We start from the raw sequence: 19,014 nt of genomic DNA, 5'->3' as shown, positions 1-19,014 counted from the left end.
CATCTCTCCTGCTTAAGGCCAAGGAGGTGGAGGCTGACACTTTCTGGAAGAGGCAGAACTGGAGAAACTTGCCAGAAGATTCCCTAAAATGACAACTGTCCGCACTGCACTCCACTATCCCTAGTCTCACAAGCCTCCTGTATTACAAAGTCTGAAATGACAAGGGGTACGTGGCTGGAGGAGAAAGGCTAAAGGGCACTGCCCAGAGAGCAAGAGCGGGTGGTGTATGTCCACGGGGGTCTCAGTCTGTCACCACCACACGCCCCGCACTTTCCTCCCACCTGCTCCCTTTGCTTCCTCGCACCCCAGTCCAAGCAACAGAACACACATAGGGGGATTCTCTGTGCCAATCAGTCAGAACAGCTAGGTGGGAAACCCAATTCTTATCCTTTCAAATTATAAATGGATTCCAAATTAGGACCCCTTTCGTAGGAGAGTTTTTTCTAAGAAAGTCAAAATGGACTAGAAAGAGAGAAAAAGCACTCTTTTCAACGAACACCAAGGGGTTTTCTGAATTCAGAGTGCCATCCTTAATTAACGTAAGTATATACACTCTTCCGACGTTGTTCTCATCATTTCTGTGGGGTGCTGCCTCTTCACTACCTTTTCTTTCAGACCCATGCCCAACAGTCTTCAAAAGGCTGCGTCCCCCTCAGCACACCCACACCTGTCTGCCACATCTATTTTGTGTGCTTGGAATTTTCATGTTCAGCTACATTTAATGTCCACCATTTGGAATCAGCCAGAAATTTGATGTGTAAATGAATATTTTCACTAGTGAAAAAAGTAATGTTAATTTGCTAAAATAATTCGGGAAACCAGGGCCATACTGCAAGCAGAGTCTGCTGCCAGGAGGGGCTTCTTGCCGTTGCCTCAGAATGTTTGATGCGTTGGCCCTAGACAGTGACCAAGGGAAAGTCAGGCCAAAGGCCAGATATTTATTAATCTATTTTATGTTAGATCATCTTAAGAGGGGCGCCTATGTGGCTCGGTCAGTTAGGGGGTACATTTGGCTCAGGTCGCCATCTCAGGGTCCTGGGGTTGAGCCCTGTGGGTTGGGCTCCCTGTACAGTGGGGAGCCTGCTTCTCCTCCTCTTTCTGCCCATCCCTACGCAGGTCTTGCTCTCTCTCTCTCTCTCAAATAATTAAAATCTTTTTAAAAAAATCAGCATAAGAATATCCTTTTTTAAAAGTTAAATTTATTCCACAAGCCTTTCTATCACCTGCTGTTAACTCATAAAGCATATAGCTTTTTTTTTTTAAGAGACAGAAAGAGAGCAAGAAGGGGGAGGGGCAGAGAGAGAGAGAGACAGACAGACAGACAAACAGACTCCCTGCTGAGCGGGTAGCCCTATGCAGAGCTGGATGTCAAGACCCTGAGAGCCAAAACAAACAGTCAGACACTTAACCTTAACAGACTGAACCAACCACCCAAATACCCCAGCACCCCCCTTTTTTTTTTGCATACCGCTTTTTAAAAAGTGTTTTCAAGACAATGTGGAAGAAGCCCTCTGATGATTTCCCACATATTGCCCTCTTCCTGTCCATTAAAACAAACAAAACCTAGTTTTATTAAGTTAAATGGACTTGATTTAAGTGTATAAGTCAGATTTTAGTAAATTTACGGAATTGCAACCTTTACCAAACTCCAGTTTTCAAAATTTCCCCCGAAAGATACCTATTACCACCCCCCAGCCAACCACTAATCTCTTTTCTACCTATAGAGTTTTGCCTTTTCTAGCATTTTCTTTTAAACTAAGAATTGTGCCTTTGTAGAGATTGTTTTTCTGCAGGTAATGCATGACAGTATCTATTCTCTTTCTAGGGACATTCCGCTGAAATCATCTCTTTGTCCTTTAATACCTCAGGAAAGAGAATCATTACGGGATCTTTTGATCATACTGTTGCAGTGTGGGAAGCTGATACTGGAAGGTATTCTGTGTCTTTAAGGATTTTTTACTCTGGATCAGAGGGTTAAGAATACCATCTTTGCTGTTCATATCTAGTAACTGTGCTTTGGACTCTATAGGAATAGGATACCCCCTGAATAAATTAATCCATTATTTAATTCATTCATTAATCAGAAGTGATATTTTGGATCCAGGAAAAAATGTGTGCATTCTTGGAATTCTGACCAAATAATGCCACACAGAAACATAAAAGGAGAATGTTAACAATAGCCTGGGTGTATGGCTGTTATTCCTTCTGTATATGTGTAATCAGATTTCAATTACTTGTCAGTATGGCGGGCATGGATCTCATGAGTAAATAAAATCATGGCTAATTTTCAAAATTTAATTTAGTCCAACAATTTCAATTTCCTTCCTAATTATTTTGGGTTCTAGTTGCTGAGAAGTTAACTAAATTAGACTCTGCATTGGAAAGCTCTACCTTGGACTTGCATCTTTATGGAGGGGCTAGTTACCAGGGATAGCAGTCAAGATATGAGGGGGAAGGAAGGGCCCTTCAGACGTTGGATGGGTAGTTTCTGAACTACCAAGAGGTCTACTGGTCTGGTAAAGAATACTTCCAGGACCTCAGACCAACTGGATTAGTTATTAGCCATGGATTTCTGAAGTCTTAAGTAATGTTGTTATTTTTGAGTGCTCCAAATATATGTTTGCCGAAATGAAATTAATAGACTAGTTGGCTGTTTCTAAGCTGTAGTAGAACCATCTTTATTTTGTCATCAAAAGTATTTTTTTGTGAAAACCAAAATTTTGACTCTCACACCAATGGGCTTGACATCATTATCTGTACCTTTATCCTGAAGTAGGGCAACTTTCACAAATGTGAATCCTTTCCTTTTGTAGGAAGGTGTATACCTTAATTGGGCATTGTGCTGAGATTAGCAGTGCTTTATTCAACTGGGATTGCTCTCTGATATTAACTGGCTCTATGGACAAAACCTGCATGGTGAGCTCAAGAAATATCTTTGCTTTACAGTTCTCCTGTGTGCCCTTTTTACTGGGTCAGATATTCATTGAAACATTACCACATTTCAAAGGTGCTGTAAAATTATGATTTAATTTATAAATAATTGGCATTTTTAAATGTTAACTTTCTGATCCCCCAGGTTTAAAGGAATTATGATGGAGTAAAACCATGTTAATTGAATCAAATATATCACAAGATCTTATTTTCAAAGACACGTTATTTTTCTTTAATGTCTCTCTGTTCATTTGTTAAACTTTGATTAGAGTGAATCTTGAGGAAGCTCAAAACAATGTTTCCCTGACTTTAAATTTCTGTTGCTAAGAGCTTATGCTCTTGAATTAATATTTGATTACATATGTGATGTATTATAATCTTAATGTACTTTTTATTCTCTAGCATTATAGTTTTAGATCAAGCTTCTTATCATTCGATGACCTTCTTATGGAAAGAGGACCTTTCTACTCCAATCAGTGAAACACGCACTTTGAGATTTTTCCTGATGTAGTGGCAGATTTGCACTCTCCATTCTAAATGTGTGTCTCTGGTCTTTTCTTGTCCAGTGTGCCTTGTGAGTTGGTTGGCTGGGGTTTCTTGTCATGAATCCAGGTAAACTTAACAGAACATGTGGAAATTATACGCATGATCTTGGCACAGTTATTCAGCTAGCCATAAGCATGTCATAATGACTACTTCTTCCCATTTTTGCACTTCAGACAGGAAGTCACAGTCACTTTCTTTTTTTATTGTAGCTGTGGGATGCCACAAATGGAAAATGTGTGGCAACACTAACAGGCCATGATGATGAAATTCTAGACAGCTGTTTCGATTACACTGGAAAACTTATTGCAACTGCTTCAGCCGATGGTAGGTCATCTGTTCATACATTTGATTTGTTTGATAAATGTGTATAATTCTATACCATAGGTAATCTATCTGATAACCAGCTGTGAGAGACACTACATCTGCCTCATCTCTGTGATGCTGGTCATTACACTACGTTGGTATCATATTCTTGGTAACCACAGGTTACAATGTCTGCATCATCTCCTTGACAACCACATCTGATATTATACTGGGTCTTCACATCCCCTTGATGACTATATATAATGGTATATTCTGGGTCGTCTCCCTAATCATGCATTATGCTACAACACGTTGACCTCATCAACTTGACCACCATCCATGGCACTATAATAAATCTGCATAAATCTTTATACCACATGTGCTGCATGTAACACATCTTTGCGATGACATTTGTGATGCTTTGTTGTACATCATGTTCTTGTTTACCACCTAGGTCTGCATCATCTTACTGATAACTATGGGCTGGTGGTACACTACGTGTACCTCTGTTCACTGAAGACCACAGATGATGCTCCAATACCTCTATGTCATTTCCCTGTTGACCACGTATGCTATTCTATTATGCCCACCTTGTCCCTCTAGGACACATGCTCTATCTACTCCAGGCCTGGGTCACCAAATGAGATACTGCTTTATATACCATCATCATCCTGATCACCGTGCACGATACACCATACTCAAATTTTCTTAAAAACCATATATGAACAAACTGAGGGTTGCTGGGGGGAGGGGGATTGTGATAGGGGGGTGGGGTTATGGACATTGGGGAGGGTATGTGCTATGGTGAGTGCTGTGAAGTGTGTAAACCTGGCGATTCACAGACGTGTACCCCTGGGGATAAAAATATATTATATGTTTATAAAAAATAAAAAATTAAAAAATACAAAAAAACCATATATGATATTACACTCTACCTATATCTTCTCCTCGATTGCTGTGTATGATGTATACTACGTCAGCATCATTGCCTTGATAACTGTGTGTGCTGTGATACTAGAACTCATCTTGATGACAAATATATGTGATGCTGCACTGTATCTGTGACATTTCACTGAAAACCATATATGTGATGTCTGCATCATCTCATTGACAACCATCTGTATTGGTATACTACATATACAGTATGTCCTGGATGATAATTTATGATAGTAAACAACAGGTCATCTTCATAACAGCTATGTATTCCTGACAAGCATGTAAAATGCTATACAACTTCTGCCTCATTCACAGCCCCCCCTGTCATTATATCATATCCATGATAATCACATGTGATACTGTGTCTGCATCATCTCCTTGACAACCACATGGGATGCTATACTCAGTCTCTGTCATCTCATGCCGTCATACAACAATGTGTGATTCTGTTCTGAGTCATCACCTTGATAATGAAGTAAGATGCTACAGAACACTACATGTCCTCTTCCTGAAGACTGCAGTTAATGCTACACCACCTCTGTGCCATCCACCTGATGGTCATGTATGGAGCTGTGCTATGTTAACCCTTTAACAACCAAGTATGATGCTATACAACCAAGTATGATGCTATATTGTATCTATATCATATACCTGACTGTTTTAATTTATAGTCCTTGTCTTTCCTCTTAAAATCATGTATGATACTACACTATATCTACATCAAATATTTTATAACCATATATAATATTCTACCATACCTTCACCATTTCATAGAAATTTATGTGTGATGCTATAATATTTCTACCTCATCACCTTGATAAACACATCTTCAAGGTCTGCTATGTCTGGATCCCTTCATTTACAAAACTACATGATTCCATGTTATACTTAGATTATATCCTTGAAGTCTGCTTATCACACTATCCTTTAATGTCATCTCCTTGAGTGCTATGTGTGGTGTTATTGTGTGTGTCATCTCCACAGTGGGCTCATATGTTATGCTCTCTGTGCCCACAATTAATGAGGTTATGTGATGTTAAAGTGTGTAACTTCACTGACCTCCATGTATGATGCTACACTCAGATTGTCTCATCTCTCTGATAACCACATTATCTCTGACAATTATTAAGATGCCATGCTGTTTCTGTGTTATTGCCTTAAAAACATGTATGGTGTTATACTATGTCTGTATTATGTTCTTTACAGGGACATCTATATCCTCTTCTTGAAAATCATGTGTGATGCTCTACTATGAGAGTTTTCTCAATTACCACACATGAGGCTACATAATATATGCATCATATCCTAGAAAACCATGCTTTGTTATGCAAAACCTCCCAAACAAGTATGTGTGATGCTTTACTCTCTCATCCCTTTAACAACCCTGTAAGCTGCTAGAGGATGTGACTAGATGATTTCTATATCATGTCCATGATAATCATGTATGACACTATACCATGTCTGTGCCATTTGGAAAACAGTATGACGATACATTATGTTTGTGTTATTTTCCTATTTTTTAATGCTGAAGTCTATGTCTTATATTCCTGATAAGCACCTATGACATTAAATATGTCTGTCTCAAGTTCATTATATCCACATATGACACAAATCATGTCTATGTCATCACTCTGATGACCACGTATGACACTATAATATCTGTTAGCTCCATGATAATATATGTCGCCATGCTACATTTGCATCATTTCCCTGACAGCCAAAGTGATGCTACACTATTTCTGGGTCATTTCCTTGACAACCATGTATGAACTTATGCTAAGTCTCATTGTGTCTCTGACAACAGATGAAGCTATATACTGTATGATGATCTATTGTGGGTAGTCTCTTGACAATCACGTATGATGCTATGAGCATCTTTACCATCTGGTCCGCTATGTATGCTACTACAGTATTGCTGTGGTAAGCACATATAATGCTCCTGTGTGACTGCATCATCTCTTGGGTAACTGTATTCATTTGTCAGGGCTGCTATAACAGAGCACAACAGACTAAGTGGCTTAAACAAAAAGAATTTCTTTTCTCACCATTCTGGAAGCTACAAGTTTGAGATCAAGATGTTGTCAGTCTTGGTTTCTTCTGAGGCCTGCAGGTGGCATTTTTCTCCCTATGTCTTCATGTGGTCTTCCCTCTCTACATGTCTGTATCCTCATCTCTTCTTCTTAAAAGGATACCAACTATATTGGGTTAGGGCCCACTCTAATGAACTCATGTTAATCCATTTCTTCTTTAAAGTCTCAAATCTCCCTACTGAGTCAACTTCTAAGATACTCGGGGTTAGGAATTCAACATAGGAGTTTTGCGGGGGACACAATTTGATGTGTAACACCATGTGGGACAAACAGTGTATTTCCATTTTCTGCCTAAAGTCTTCTCTCCTTGTAAATCCCAGGATATTCCATGTCTGACTAGGTCTTTGATAATCATATGTGAGTCTATGCTATAGGTCATCTTTCTGACAACCACCTATCATGCTACACTATGTATCATCTTTTAACCTGCTCTATATGATCCTACACTGTGACTTCCCCCTGTCCTGATAGCCATGGATGATGCCCAGCTATGCGTAAGCTCCCTGAAGACAATAAGTGATGCTTCACGATTTTGCCACACTCTGTATCAACTTTAAGTATGTGTTGTGGTGTGTCATTACGACTGAATGTTTTGATAAATACATGATGCTGTGTCATTATTCATGTCTTTGATGACCAACTAGGGATATATCTTATATATGCTATACTATGTTTATGTCATCTCCTTGATAACCATGTTGAGTGGTACACTATTTTGAATCATCTCCCCGATGGCTGTGTTTCATGATATAGTATGTGCTATATCCATGATGGCCTTATTATAATGCTACAGTGTATCTGTCCCATTGGTTGATGACCCCATATGTTACTACACTGGTATGTGTCATCTTTCTATAGTCCATAGATAACTCTACACACCATCTCCATTATCTTTTTGATGTCCTGTATGATGCTATGCTGTGTGTTTTCATCTCCTTGACAACCACACATCATGCTTCACTATGTCTGCATCATCTCTGTGATGACCACCTATAACACTATATTGTTTCTGTGTCACCTCCCCATGAATGCATATCATGCTGTTCTATGATTATGTCCTCACCATGTCAGCACACATTAGCCTACACTGTGTCTAAGTCATCTCTTTGATAATCACACATGATGCTTCACTATGTCTAATTCCCTTAATGACTGACCTTATGTGACTCTACATCATGTCCATGTAAACTTAAAAGCCATTTAAGAAATTCTAGCAAAAATGGGATGCTTTTTCCAGATATGATTTGTTCTTTGTTTGCCTGCATTTGCTCTTTGTGACTAACATACTGTTAGATAGTCACATATACTTTGTGTTATAACCAGGTATGGAATTTTGCCAGTGATTCATTTTAATTACACAGTCTTTATTCCAACTTTCTCTCACTTTTCAAAATTACATTTGCATGCTGTACCCTTACTCACTACGACTTTTCAGAGGTGATCCTTTGATCATACATAAATTTCTTTCTATATCCTTGAATATAAATGCCCTAAGTTTGGAGAACGATCTTTTTCAGAGTAACTACTTACTTTTTCATCTTACAGAGCTTTGCTTTTTAGAATCATACCTCAACTGTAATTAATCTACACTTTTTATTTTAAATATCATTTTCACTTATACCAAAAAAAAAATCATTCAAAAAGAATAGGGAACCTACTTTGTGCCAGGAATTGTTTTAGGAACATGGGCTATATCAGCGAACAAAAGAGAGAGGAATTCCTTCCCACGTGGAGCTATATTATGGAGGGGGAAGATATGAAGAATATCATATATGTGTTTTCCATAGAATGTTAGAATATTGAGTATAAAGATTATACTTTATATATAGAATATATAGATTATAGAATATAGATTATAGAATAAGTAAGTTATATATATAATATAGATTATAAAGAATGTTAAGAGATTGTCAGCACTAGGAGGGGAGAAACAAGCAAGGTCTAGGGATCAGGATACTGAGAGATGGATGAGAACTAACTGTAAGTTCAGTAATTCTTCTGTTTTCTCTATCATCTGTTACGTCCCCTATCAGTGATTCCATTTCCTTGCTCTAGAAGACATTACTTCAAAAAAACTTTTTTTTTTTTCTTTTGGTATGTTTTGTAAACCTCTTCTCATTCTGTACCTTCTAAGAAGTCTTGATGCTTGGAGAAATCTTGTTTACTTAACTCTGGTTCTTGCTTCTCATTCCCTTCTTAAAACTGGATCCATTCAATAGGAGTTAGTTGAAGCTGTAAAAGTGAAGATAAATGTTTCCTCACATTAATCACATTGTACTTCTTCATTTGAATCATTCTCAAGGCTGGATTATTTTTTGGTGTCTTATTCCTGTTTCTATCTTTTAAAAACGTAGTTTTAGGTTATATTATTTTGGTGTTTTCTTAAGTTTAAAAATCTTTTGAGCAATTTGGAGAATTATTATATGTAGGATATTCATTTTTCTTGTATTAACACTTCTTTTTTTAAGAGATATTTATTTGAGAGAGAGAGAAAGAGAGTGAGCAAGTGAGGGAGGGGCAAAAGCAGAGAACCCCAATCAGACTTCCTGCTGAGCACAGAGGCCAATATGGGGCTATACCTCACAACACTGAGATCACGAGATTAGCTGAAACCAAGAGTTGGATGCTCAGCTACCTGGGCCACCCAGATGCCCCAATATTAGCACATTCTTAAAAAAAAAAGTTAATGATTTGAGAGAGAGAGATCGTGGGTAGGGGGGGAGGAGCAGAGGAAGAGGGAGAAGCAAATTCCATGCTGATCAGGGAACCTGATATGGGGTTTGATCCTAGAACCCTAGGGTTATGACTTAAACTGAAGGCAGATGCTTAACCTACTGAACTACCGAGGTCCCCCATTAACACATTTTTAAAATGCATTGGTCACTTTAAGGCTTTTGAAATGTTCGACACATTAATTGTAAAATAGCATTTTTCATCTATTTCCCTCTAAAGTTGACATTGTCAGAAGGGCAAGTAAAAATTTTACTTAAATGTTTTGCTCTTCTCTGAATGAAAATTAAGTAACCAAAACTCCCTATCATTACTAATTTTGCCCCTATGTAATTTTGCATTGTAATAAGGGAGCAGCCTTCATCTGGCCAGAAAAATTTTAACGTTTTTTCTGACAACAATTTTACTACTGCTGTTTTTCTCCTTCTACAATTATTTAGCTCTTCCATACCTTAATTCAAAGGAAATTTCTATACCACTTCTTCCTTCCTTCCTTCCACTCATCCATCCATCCATCCATCCACCTGCCCACCCATCCATCCACCTACCTATCTATCCATCCATCCATCCATCCATCCATCCACCTATCCATCCATCCATCCATCCATCCATCCATCCACCAATCCATTGTACATTCTACCAATCTATCTATCTATCCATCCATCCATCCATCCATCCATCCATGCATCCACCTATCCATCCATCCATCCATCCATCCATCCATCCATCCATCCATGCATCCACCAATCCACCTATCCATCCATCCACCTATCCATCCATCCATCCATCCATCCATCCATCCACCTATCCATCCATCCACCCACCTATCCATCCATCCATCCATCCATCCATCCATCCATCCATCCACCTTCCCACCCATCCATCCATCCACCTATCCATCCATTCACCCATCTATCCACCTACTCAACCATCCATCCATCTACCCATCCATTCATTATCCACTTATTGTCTACTGGGAGCTTGGCACTTCTGGCCCCTGGGGATACAACAGGGAATAAACCATTCTACCAACTCTTTCCTGGCTTCCATTTCAGGAAGACCTCTCGAACCTTTTGTCACCTTAGACTCCTATTTGGTGTATGATGCTGGTCTGGCTGCTTGTTTCATCACCAGCCTCTCAAAACTCGTTTTAATTCTCCCTTTCCCATTAAAAGCTTTTTCTTTGTGGATTCCTTCCCCCCCACCTTTTCTACCTTGGAACCCATCATTTCTTCTAATAAGCTTGGGGCTGGAGGGGCACCCTGTTCCCATTCTTCTCCTACCCTGGCACCAGCTTACATTTGCAGTTTTAGGTGGTGGCTGTCACTGCAGGCAAGAAGACAAGCAGCACAGAACCTGGACATCAGAGGGATGGATATTACATAATTCAGGGCACATGGCTCAAACGGTCTGTATTTCAGATGAATTTATGTATTTCCATTCTTTCGAAAAGGAACAGCAAGAGTTTTCAGTGCAGCCACAAGAAAATGCATTACCAAATTGGAAGGCCATGAAGGAGAAATTTCAAAGGTGAGTTGCTTTCTCACTTGGAGCAATTTAGTTTTAAAAACATAGCGTGCTTAGTGTCAATAGATCTGTTGGCAATAGGGTTTGTCCAATTATCTCATTCTTTCTAGAAATCAGCTACCTAAAAATTATATTTTTAAGTGGGACCTCAAACTTAGCATAATAAATCATTCTTAAAACCTTTTAAAAACTATAAAACAGCATTTTTCTCAGCCATCAGCAAAAGATTGAGCTTGTTGAAAATACTTATTAAAGCTATTTAAGAAACTCATAAAGTGCTTTTCCTGGTCCGAGCAGACACACAAGTATGTATTATGCAAAAAACATGCTGTGCAACGAGTATCAAGTGTTTTGTAAATTAGATGCAATTGAGAAAGTATTTCCTGGAAATATTTAACACTTAACAGAGTTTAAAATGACCTACTTTGAAACTTCAAAGCTGTAGCTTAAGATTTTGTCTAACCTCCTCCCACAAGCTGATTCACAGGGCAGGGCCTTCCAGTCAGTAATCTGAGGTTTAGCTGTGTCCTTCGAAAACTCTGGAAAGGTCGGAGGTTGGTGACTCTCAGCTCCCACACAGCTCAGTCCAGTTTTTTGGTCTCATACCTGAGATCAGATTTATCCTTTTAAAGGATCAGGTTGATGTCTTCAGGTCCTGGAAGGCTGCCCCTGGACCCTTGAACTGCCCCCTGTTGTGCTTTCTCTACTCTTCCCTCCTCTGCACCTGCCACTGTGGACAGGAGCCTCTGCCCTTCAAAGTTTTGTGCATTTGTGAATATAAAGGGTTCTCTCACTCTATATTGCATTTTAGGATATGTGATACATTACTTATTGAATTGCCTTTCAGCAATGGCATTTCTATGGTATTCTAAGGTATTCATTCATTCATTCATTCATTCACTCAAGAAATGCTTTTTGAGAGCTTTCCCTGTGCTGGGCATTATACTGAGGACACAGGGACAAAAAAAGCTATTCTCTTGAACTTTGTTCTCATCAAACCTTCAACCATAAAGGGTGTGACCCAAGTCATTGCCTTATGATGATTTAGAGTTTTATGTTATAAGCATGGAACCCAAAGGAATAGTGAACTAACCATTTCCTTTGACAGTCGCTCAGATACTATATGACAATGCTTGACACATAGGAGGCGCTCAGGAAATATTTATAGAACCTACTTTACTTTGAATGGAAGTAGAACGAAAGTCCCCCCCCCCCCCCCCCCCCCCCCCCCCGACATTCACTCATTCTGAGGCACAGATGGAAACAATGAGGGAGCACGAGGCTGGCTGGTGCCTTGTAACCCGCCCCCCATCCGCTCCCCCTAAGCCCCGATTGCCATGAACAATAAGCAAATGGTTATCTTGCAGAGATCACAGTCCTGCAAGGCAGGAGTCTCCCTTGGTTTGCAAATGTCCTTGAGATTTACAACAAAGAAGTTACCTTATCAATAGCCCAGTTTCCAAAGACACATAACTCAGTTCCTCAAGCCCTAACCTCCATAAAAAAAACCCTCCCCTCCATAAAAAAACCAAAGGAGGCAGAGGTAGAAGGAAAAGTAAATAAAGTTAAATTTCTTCTAAACCTAAATCTCACTAACAAGGACGCTTGATAGCAGGAATGTAACATTCCACCAGGAGACTCCCAATTGTCTTTATGTTAGTGCCTCATTAGAGGAAAAGTGGCCTTGGCTTGATAGTAACCAGGCCTTCAATATCCTGACAGTCTTCTTTACCCCAAGCGCCCTTCTGAACACCCCCTTGTCCTCACCTACCCAACTCCTGTGTATATAACCAGCCACTCCTCACAGGCCCTGGGCAGTAGCATCTCCGTCTGCCCACGGGTCCTGTCCCCGTGCTCTAAAAAACTACCTTTTTGCACAAAGACGTCTAAAGAATTCTTTCTTAGCCCTTGGCTCCGAACCTCAGCCCATTGAACCTCACCTAGGTTCAAGAACTTCATCAGAAAGAGGATTTATATGCCTTTGATTAGAGAAAGTTGAGTTATAGGGATGACATGGGGGCTTGGGTTTGAAGGAACTTGACTTGTGTTCTCATCCACACCAGGGCTCTGTCTCTTTATGTGGAAAGACTTGCATCTTGAGTTTTTGGAAAGAAGCTAGGTGGGGAATACTCGAAATAGAAGGGAACTTTGGTCTTTTTCCTTAGAACTGTGGGGTGGGTGTGGGGTGCCCTGTTATACTCTGTTGTATAGCCTTTAATTTTCATGTATTAGTCCCTGCAGTTTTTCCCCCTTCAGGAAGGAACTGTTCTATGTAAGAATAAATGCCAAGCTGGGAAGATGACAGGTGCTTAGTCATGTCCCCTTTCTGCTGATTAAAAATATATCAGGAATCAAATTACACAAACCTGTCATTTTCCTTTCTGTCTTGTAGATTTCTTTCAACCCCCAGGGGAATCATATTCTGACTGGCAGCGCTGACAAAACAGCGAGAATCTGGGATGCTCAGACTGGTCAGTGCGTCCAGGTCCTTGAGGGGCACACAGATGAGATCTTTTCATGTGCTTTCAACTACAAAGGCAACATAATCATTACAGGTATGAGAGAGAAACACATACACTTGGTTTTCTTTTTCAGTTGGCTATTAGCGTTTCCAAGCTGAATACCAAAGAGTTTTACTGCTCTCCCCTCCCCATCTTGCAGGGTCCCTGGTGTGTGCTTACGTTTCCCACACCCGTGATTTAATTTTAGTAGCATGTGGGACCACAGGGGTGAGCTCTGACTGTAAGGCTTTGTGAATTTTGAATTTTAGTTGCTCTTAACAAAGAGCTCAGTAGCCTGCCTTACTGGTTACCGCATCTCTCCAGGAAGTACCCACCGAATGGTTAATATTCAGTTGTCAGTAAGTGTTAGTAACTAAAACAGGCTAGAACCCATGTTCTGCACAGTTGGACTTCCAGCCCATGAGAGATTTATTCTTTGAGCGAAGTTGTTTTCTCCTTGGATACCCCACTAACACATTAATATTTGGGAGAAGAGAACCCATATTGGGCATTTTTCAACTGTTAACAATTTATTGTGAATTAATTATATTAGAAATGTTTTTTAAGAACTGAATTGAAAATAGGCTAACTTTGATTGTGGAAAGTGACAAGAGTATGGTGTAATGTTATTTGGTGCCTCTGGAAGGAGGCCCTGGCATGGAGTGGGGTGGTAAAGCTGTGTGGGGTAGGGGCACCCTAAGAGGACACAGAGGACAGAATCTGCCTAACTCCCAGTGATTCTTACTATGTTGAGCAATTTCAAAATTGCTTAACTGGTCTAATAACTTAAATGTCCCATGCACAAGGTTGGCTTTTTATATTGGCCGATTAAATAGCTTCTTAGTCATATAACTTGAGGGGTGCTTAGAATAATCTCCCTTTTCGCCCTAAAAAATCTCTTCTTACTATTTAATTGTGGACAATTTCTAAAATTATGGATTACTTTCTGGAGTTTATGATTTGCTAATGTCACTAAAATGCAGGTACTCTTAAGACAATGCCATAAGAATCCACATATTTTATTGCGAGCTCAATGTCAAATCCTTTCCTAGCATGAGGAAAGAGATGGGAGGCAGTGGTGGGGGCACCAGCAGCTGAGGTAGGAAGCTCCTGGCAAGTAAGGAAAAGGAAGCTGGCACTGCTTTGTCAGAGGACCAACCTTTTCTAGTCTACAGGGCTCATGTTAGACCAGCTGTATGATGCCTCTTCCTGGAGTCACAGGAGGTCCTAAGAGACTTTAGGGAAGAAACATTGTCTATCTCTTGTTTTGGGGCTGGCATTTACACTCCTGAGCTCATTGAGACATTATTGATTTATTTAGTGTCTCCCAAAGCACTGAAGTGCTGGATACTGGCCTACTAGATGGGGGAGCTTACTACAAAGGGGTAACACTTCTGTCTTGAAAGCAGCAGAGCAATCACTTTGTTTGAATGGATCTACCCCCTTTTCTTGATGGACCCAGGTATGATTAACTGTGTGAGTTTTCATGGACTGCCTGAGGTTGGGCTTGAAATAAAACAATTGGAAGGAATTTGGCCAGTGTGGTCATTAATTTTTTTTAGAAGGTGAGGTGCCTTTTGGTGGAATGGACAGTTTCCGTAGCCTCTCTCAGTCCACGTAAACAGCACATTTCTTATACTGATGTCATATGTTCCCGAAGATCAGGGAACCAGCAGTGCCTGGTGCTGCTCCATACCAGGGTGATCATTTCCAAAGGCATAATGAATGTGAACAGTGCCCTTGGGGACCAGTCGATCAGAGCTGCTTTGGAAGAGTGTCTATCATAGCAGTGGGGAGGGAGAATGCACATTTCACATTTTACCAACAATGAGAAAAAGCCATTGACATTTTGAAATGTTCTGAAGTGGAATGTGTTGCCTCCTCATAAGTTAATCACCCAGATCTAGAAATTTTCAAATTCACTGTCTTTCCACTTGACTGTGTTGTTTGAGGGGAGGGTGCAAGGAATGAGCAGGGGGAAGGCTGCATTCTCAGGGCTCCAATTCTGAGATGCCATGAATCTCATACGTGTGAGTAGGACATGAACTTGCCCAATTGATGACTGACAGGAATCATTAAAAATAATTATTTTTCCCCTAAATGCTGGAGCAGCTCTAAGACTCCACAGCTGGGTACATTGAGTGGACTGATCATCCTCGATGTCCCAGAGGTGGTCAACTTGTAAAAAGGGAGAATTAATGAATGAAATAAAGAAATAATAACTTGGTGAAATTTGTTTTATTAGGTAGCAAGGATAACACATGTAGGATATGGCGCTGACTGAAGAAAAAAGGCAGTTGATGAGCAGATTTGCTAGCAATGGAGTTCAAGACCTGGAGCTTCACATAGTGCAAGCAAGCTGTTTTTTATATTTCACATTTTCTCTCTTTCCAAAAGTCAGCTTCATGGATATGACTATTAAAACTGATAAATTTATACCATTTCTTGATATTATTTGATGGGAAGGACAAGAAAGAGCATAATGTCTGGCAAATGTCACTGGTCATTTCAATTTTGTTTTTGTTTTTAGTAGCATCATGATAGTGAATAAGGAAGCCAAAGTGATTTAACAGTGTGTCTCCTAGATTCTACTCTGAAGGCCATTATAATTTCTGTTGACTAAAGTTTTGGGAAGCAGTTTTTAGTGAATCGTACATCTGTATTTATGACGTACGCTTCCCTTTTCTTGGGATGAGAACTTTAAGTCTATTCTCGTAGCAACTTTCAAATATACGATCCAGTATGATTAACTAGAGTCATGATGGGGTCCATGGCATGCTCAAGATTTATTTATTTTTTAACTCTGAGTTTGTACATTTTCGTAGCCTTCACCCTCTTTACCCATCCTTCCAATACCCTGCTTCTGGCAACCACAAACCACCGATCTGTTCTCTGTATCTATGAATTCAGTGTTTTTTTTTTTTTTTTCTGTTTTGTTTTTCTTTTTAGGTTCTGCATATGAGTGAGAAACTACAGTACCTGTGTTTCTCTGTCTAACTTATTTTGCTTTTCAGAATGCCCTCAAGGTCCATCTATGTTGTTGCAATTAGCAAGATTTCCTTCTTTTCTATAGCTGAGTAATATTCCATTGTATTTATATACCACATTGTTCTTATCCATTCATCCATCAGTGGACGCTTAGGTTGTTTCCATATCTCAGCTATTGTAAATAATGTTGCAATGAACATGCGGGCACTTACATCTTTTCCGGTTAGTGTTTTCATTTTCTTTGGGAAATACCCAGAAGTGGAATTGCTGAATCATATGGCAGTTCTATTTTCAACTTTTTGAGGAAACTCCATGCTGTACCGTGGCTGTGCCAGTCTGGAATCTGACTAGAAATTGTGTTACTTCTTTAGTGGTTTTACTTTCTGCACCTAAGAATGAAAAAGGCAAAATTGGAAGCCTAATCTTTCCTCATACTCACAAGTATATCTATACCTCCTTCCCTCAGAAAAAAGTTGACAACCTACACTGAGTAAAATGAGGGTGGCATATAGGGAAAGCAAAATGAATGTCACTTACTAGGAAATATATTCTGAATTCATCGTGGGTATCAAATATATGGGCAGGTTTTTCTCTAAAAGAAAAGTTAAACAGAATAGACCTTTGAATTATTGAATTAAAAAATTTGGATAGGAGACAATTGAGGTACCAGAGTAAATCACCAAACATCAACCCACTTGCTGCTGAAATACTGAAAACTATTTTTTAAAGGCTTTTCTATGTAAAAATGCTCTAATGCCTATTAAAAATTATTATTAAAAGATAAAGCACACACACAAAAAAGATAAAGCACAAGATAAAACTAGTGATGCCTGAACCCAGAACTAGAGAATGCGTGAGGATCTTCTGGAGTCTTTTTCTCAATAATAACAATTGCAGTCAGGTGGCTGAGCATGTGCTGCCTGCCAGATACCGCCCACCCACTCCATGTAGATCATCCATGCAACCCTCGCAGCAAATGTTTCTGAGCAGGTAACTGTCCTGATCAGAAAATGAGGTGGTGAATCACATTGAAGGGAAATAATCTACCAAAGACACCACATGTTAGGGATTCTGATTCCATTACATTCTCATGGGTGGAGAGTATCATACGTACCGGTAGGAAGGTCAGGGCTGAGAATTACCCTTCAGATCATCAATGGATGTCTAGCACCCAAGAAGGAAAATAAAACAAAAGCAAAGCAAAACAAAAACAAAACAAAAAACAAAACTTCAGTGCAGCTGCTGGAAGGAAGACACTCAGAGATGGCAAAGCCCAAGAGAGCTTGGATTAGAGAAACCTGGGCCAAAATTTAGCTACTTCTTAGGAAACCAAGAAGCTGATATTGACTCTTCCTCTTTGATGGTTTGATGGCTTTAGGAAAGGTGGCAATACTATTTTGTTACATGGTTCAATAGAACGAATATATGGTCATGGAGCTCATTCTAAACCTCATTGACCTATTAAGCTGTTGGAAGACCCTCAGTCAGAGAAAGTTTCTCTAATTTTTTTAAGCTTCCTCTAATTCTCATGAAGAAATCTTTCTTTATAGAATACTTATTAAGGTTTCCAGTAGGGTTTTTTTGTTTTTGTTTTTGTTTTTTTTTTTTTTTTTGAGAGAGAGAGAGAAAGAGCATGCACACACATGCACGAGCTGGTGGGAGAGGCAGAGGGAGAGAGAATCTTAAGCAGCCTTCATGCTTGGTGTGGATCCCATGTGGGACTCGATCTCATGAACCTGAGATCATGATCTGATCTGAAATCAAGAATCTGATGTTTGACCATCCAGTAGCATTTTTTTATTATTGAAGTGTAGTTGACATACAATGTTATATTAGTTTCAGATGGACAATATAGTGATTCAACAATTCCGTTCAGCACCAATGCTCACCATGAGATGTGTCGTCACCATCTCTCACCATACAACATTATTACAGTATTATTTATTATATTTCTTATGAAATAAGTACTTCTCATGCTTATGACTTATTTTATAAGTGGAAGTTTGTTCTTCTTCCAGTAGTATTTTTTAAGCTACTTAAGAAAATAAACGTTTAGATACTTAAGATAATAGAATAAATGATAATACCCTCACTTTTTTTTCATCTGGAGTATTATAGGGTATAAATGAGTTATATGTGGGGTCTGGAATCAGAGTGCCTGGATATATATTCTGATCCCAATTCTTAATTGTTGGGCAAGTTCCCCTACCATGCTTTCTTCATTCCTTCAGCCAGAAAGGGGTGATAATAATCATTCTTGTTTAGAGGACTGAGAATATCTGGCACATCACAAACATGATAAATATTTCCCATTACTCTTATAATCAGTAACTTAGCCATCATCTTAAAAAACTGATATATGGACACATTTCTCAGAAAGGAACATAGCATTAATTATTCAGAAATGATAGCTGAAATATAACTCACTTTAATGTATTATAGTTATCCTGGGGAGAAATATA

General features: G+C 39.3%; 1 protein-coding gene across 3 annotated transcripts in view; it reads left to right on the top strand.

Moving 5' to 3' along the window:
* DAW1 (dynein assembly factor with WD repeats 1) overlaps positions 1-19,014 on the top strand; it is a 44,865-nt gene extending 25,851 nt beyond the window's left edge. For 2 of the 3 annotated variants that reach the window (XM_059167812.1, XM_059167811.1), the window contains 6 exons: positions 1,826-1,932; positions 2,814-2,916; positions 3,687-3,801; positions 10,990-11,066; positions 13,456-13,618; positions 15,810-19,014. In XM_059167812.1, the coding sequence (XP_059023795.1) occupies positions 1,826-1,932; positions 2,814-2,916; positions 3,687-3,801; positions 10,990-11,066; positions 13,456-13,618; positions 15,810-15,844 (600 nt within the window). In that variant the 3' untranslated portion in view covers positions 15,845-19,014. Of the gene's footprint in view, positions 1-1,825; positions 1,933-2,813; positions 2,917-3,686; positions 3,802-4,234; positions 4,512-10,989; positions 11,067-13,455; positions 13,619-15,809 lie in introns of those variants that run through there. The other variant, XM_059167813.1, reaches the window with a different exon arrangement.

Source organism: Mustela lutreola, chromosome 3, assembly GCF_030435805.1.
Source record: "Mustela lutreola isolate mMusLut2 chromosome 3, mMusLut2.pri, whole genome shotgun sequence".
NCBI lineage: Eukaryota > Metazoa > Chordata > Mammalia > Carnivora > Mustelidae > Mustela > Mustela lutreola.
This window is presented reverse-complemented; position numbering and strand designations above follow the sequence as displayed.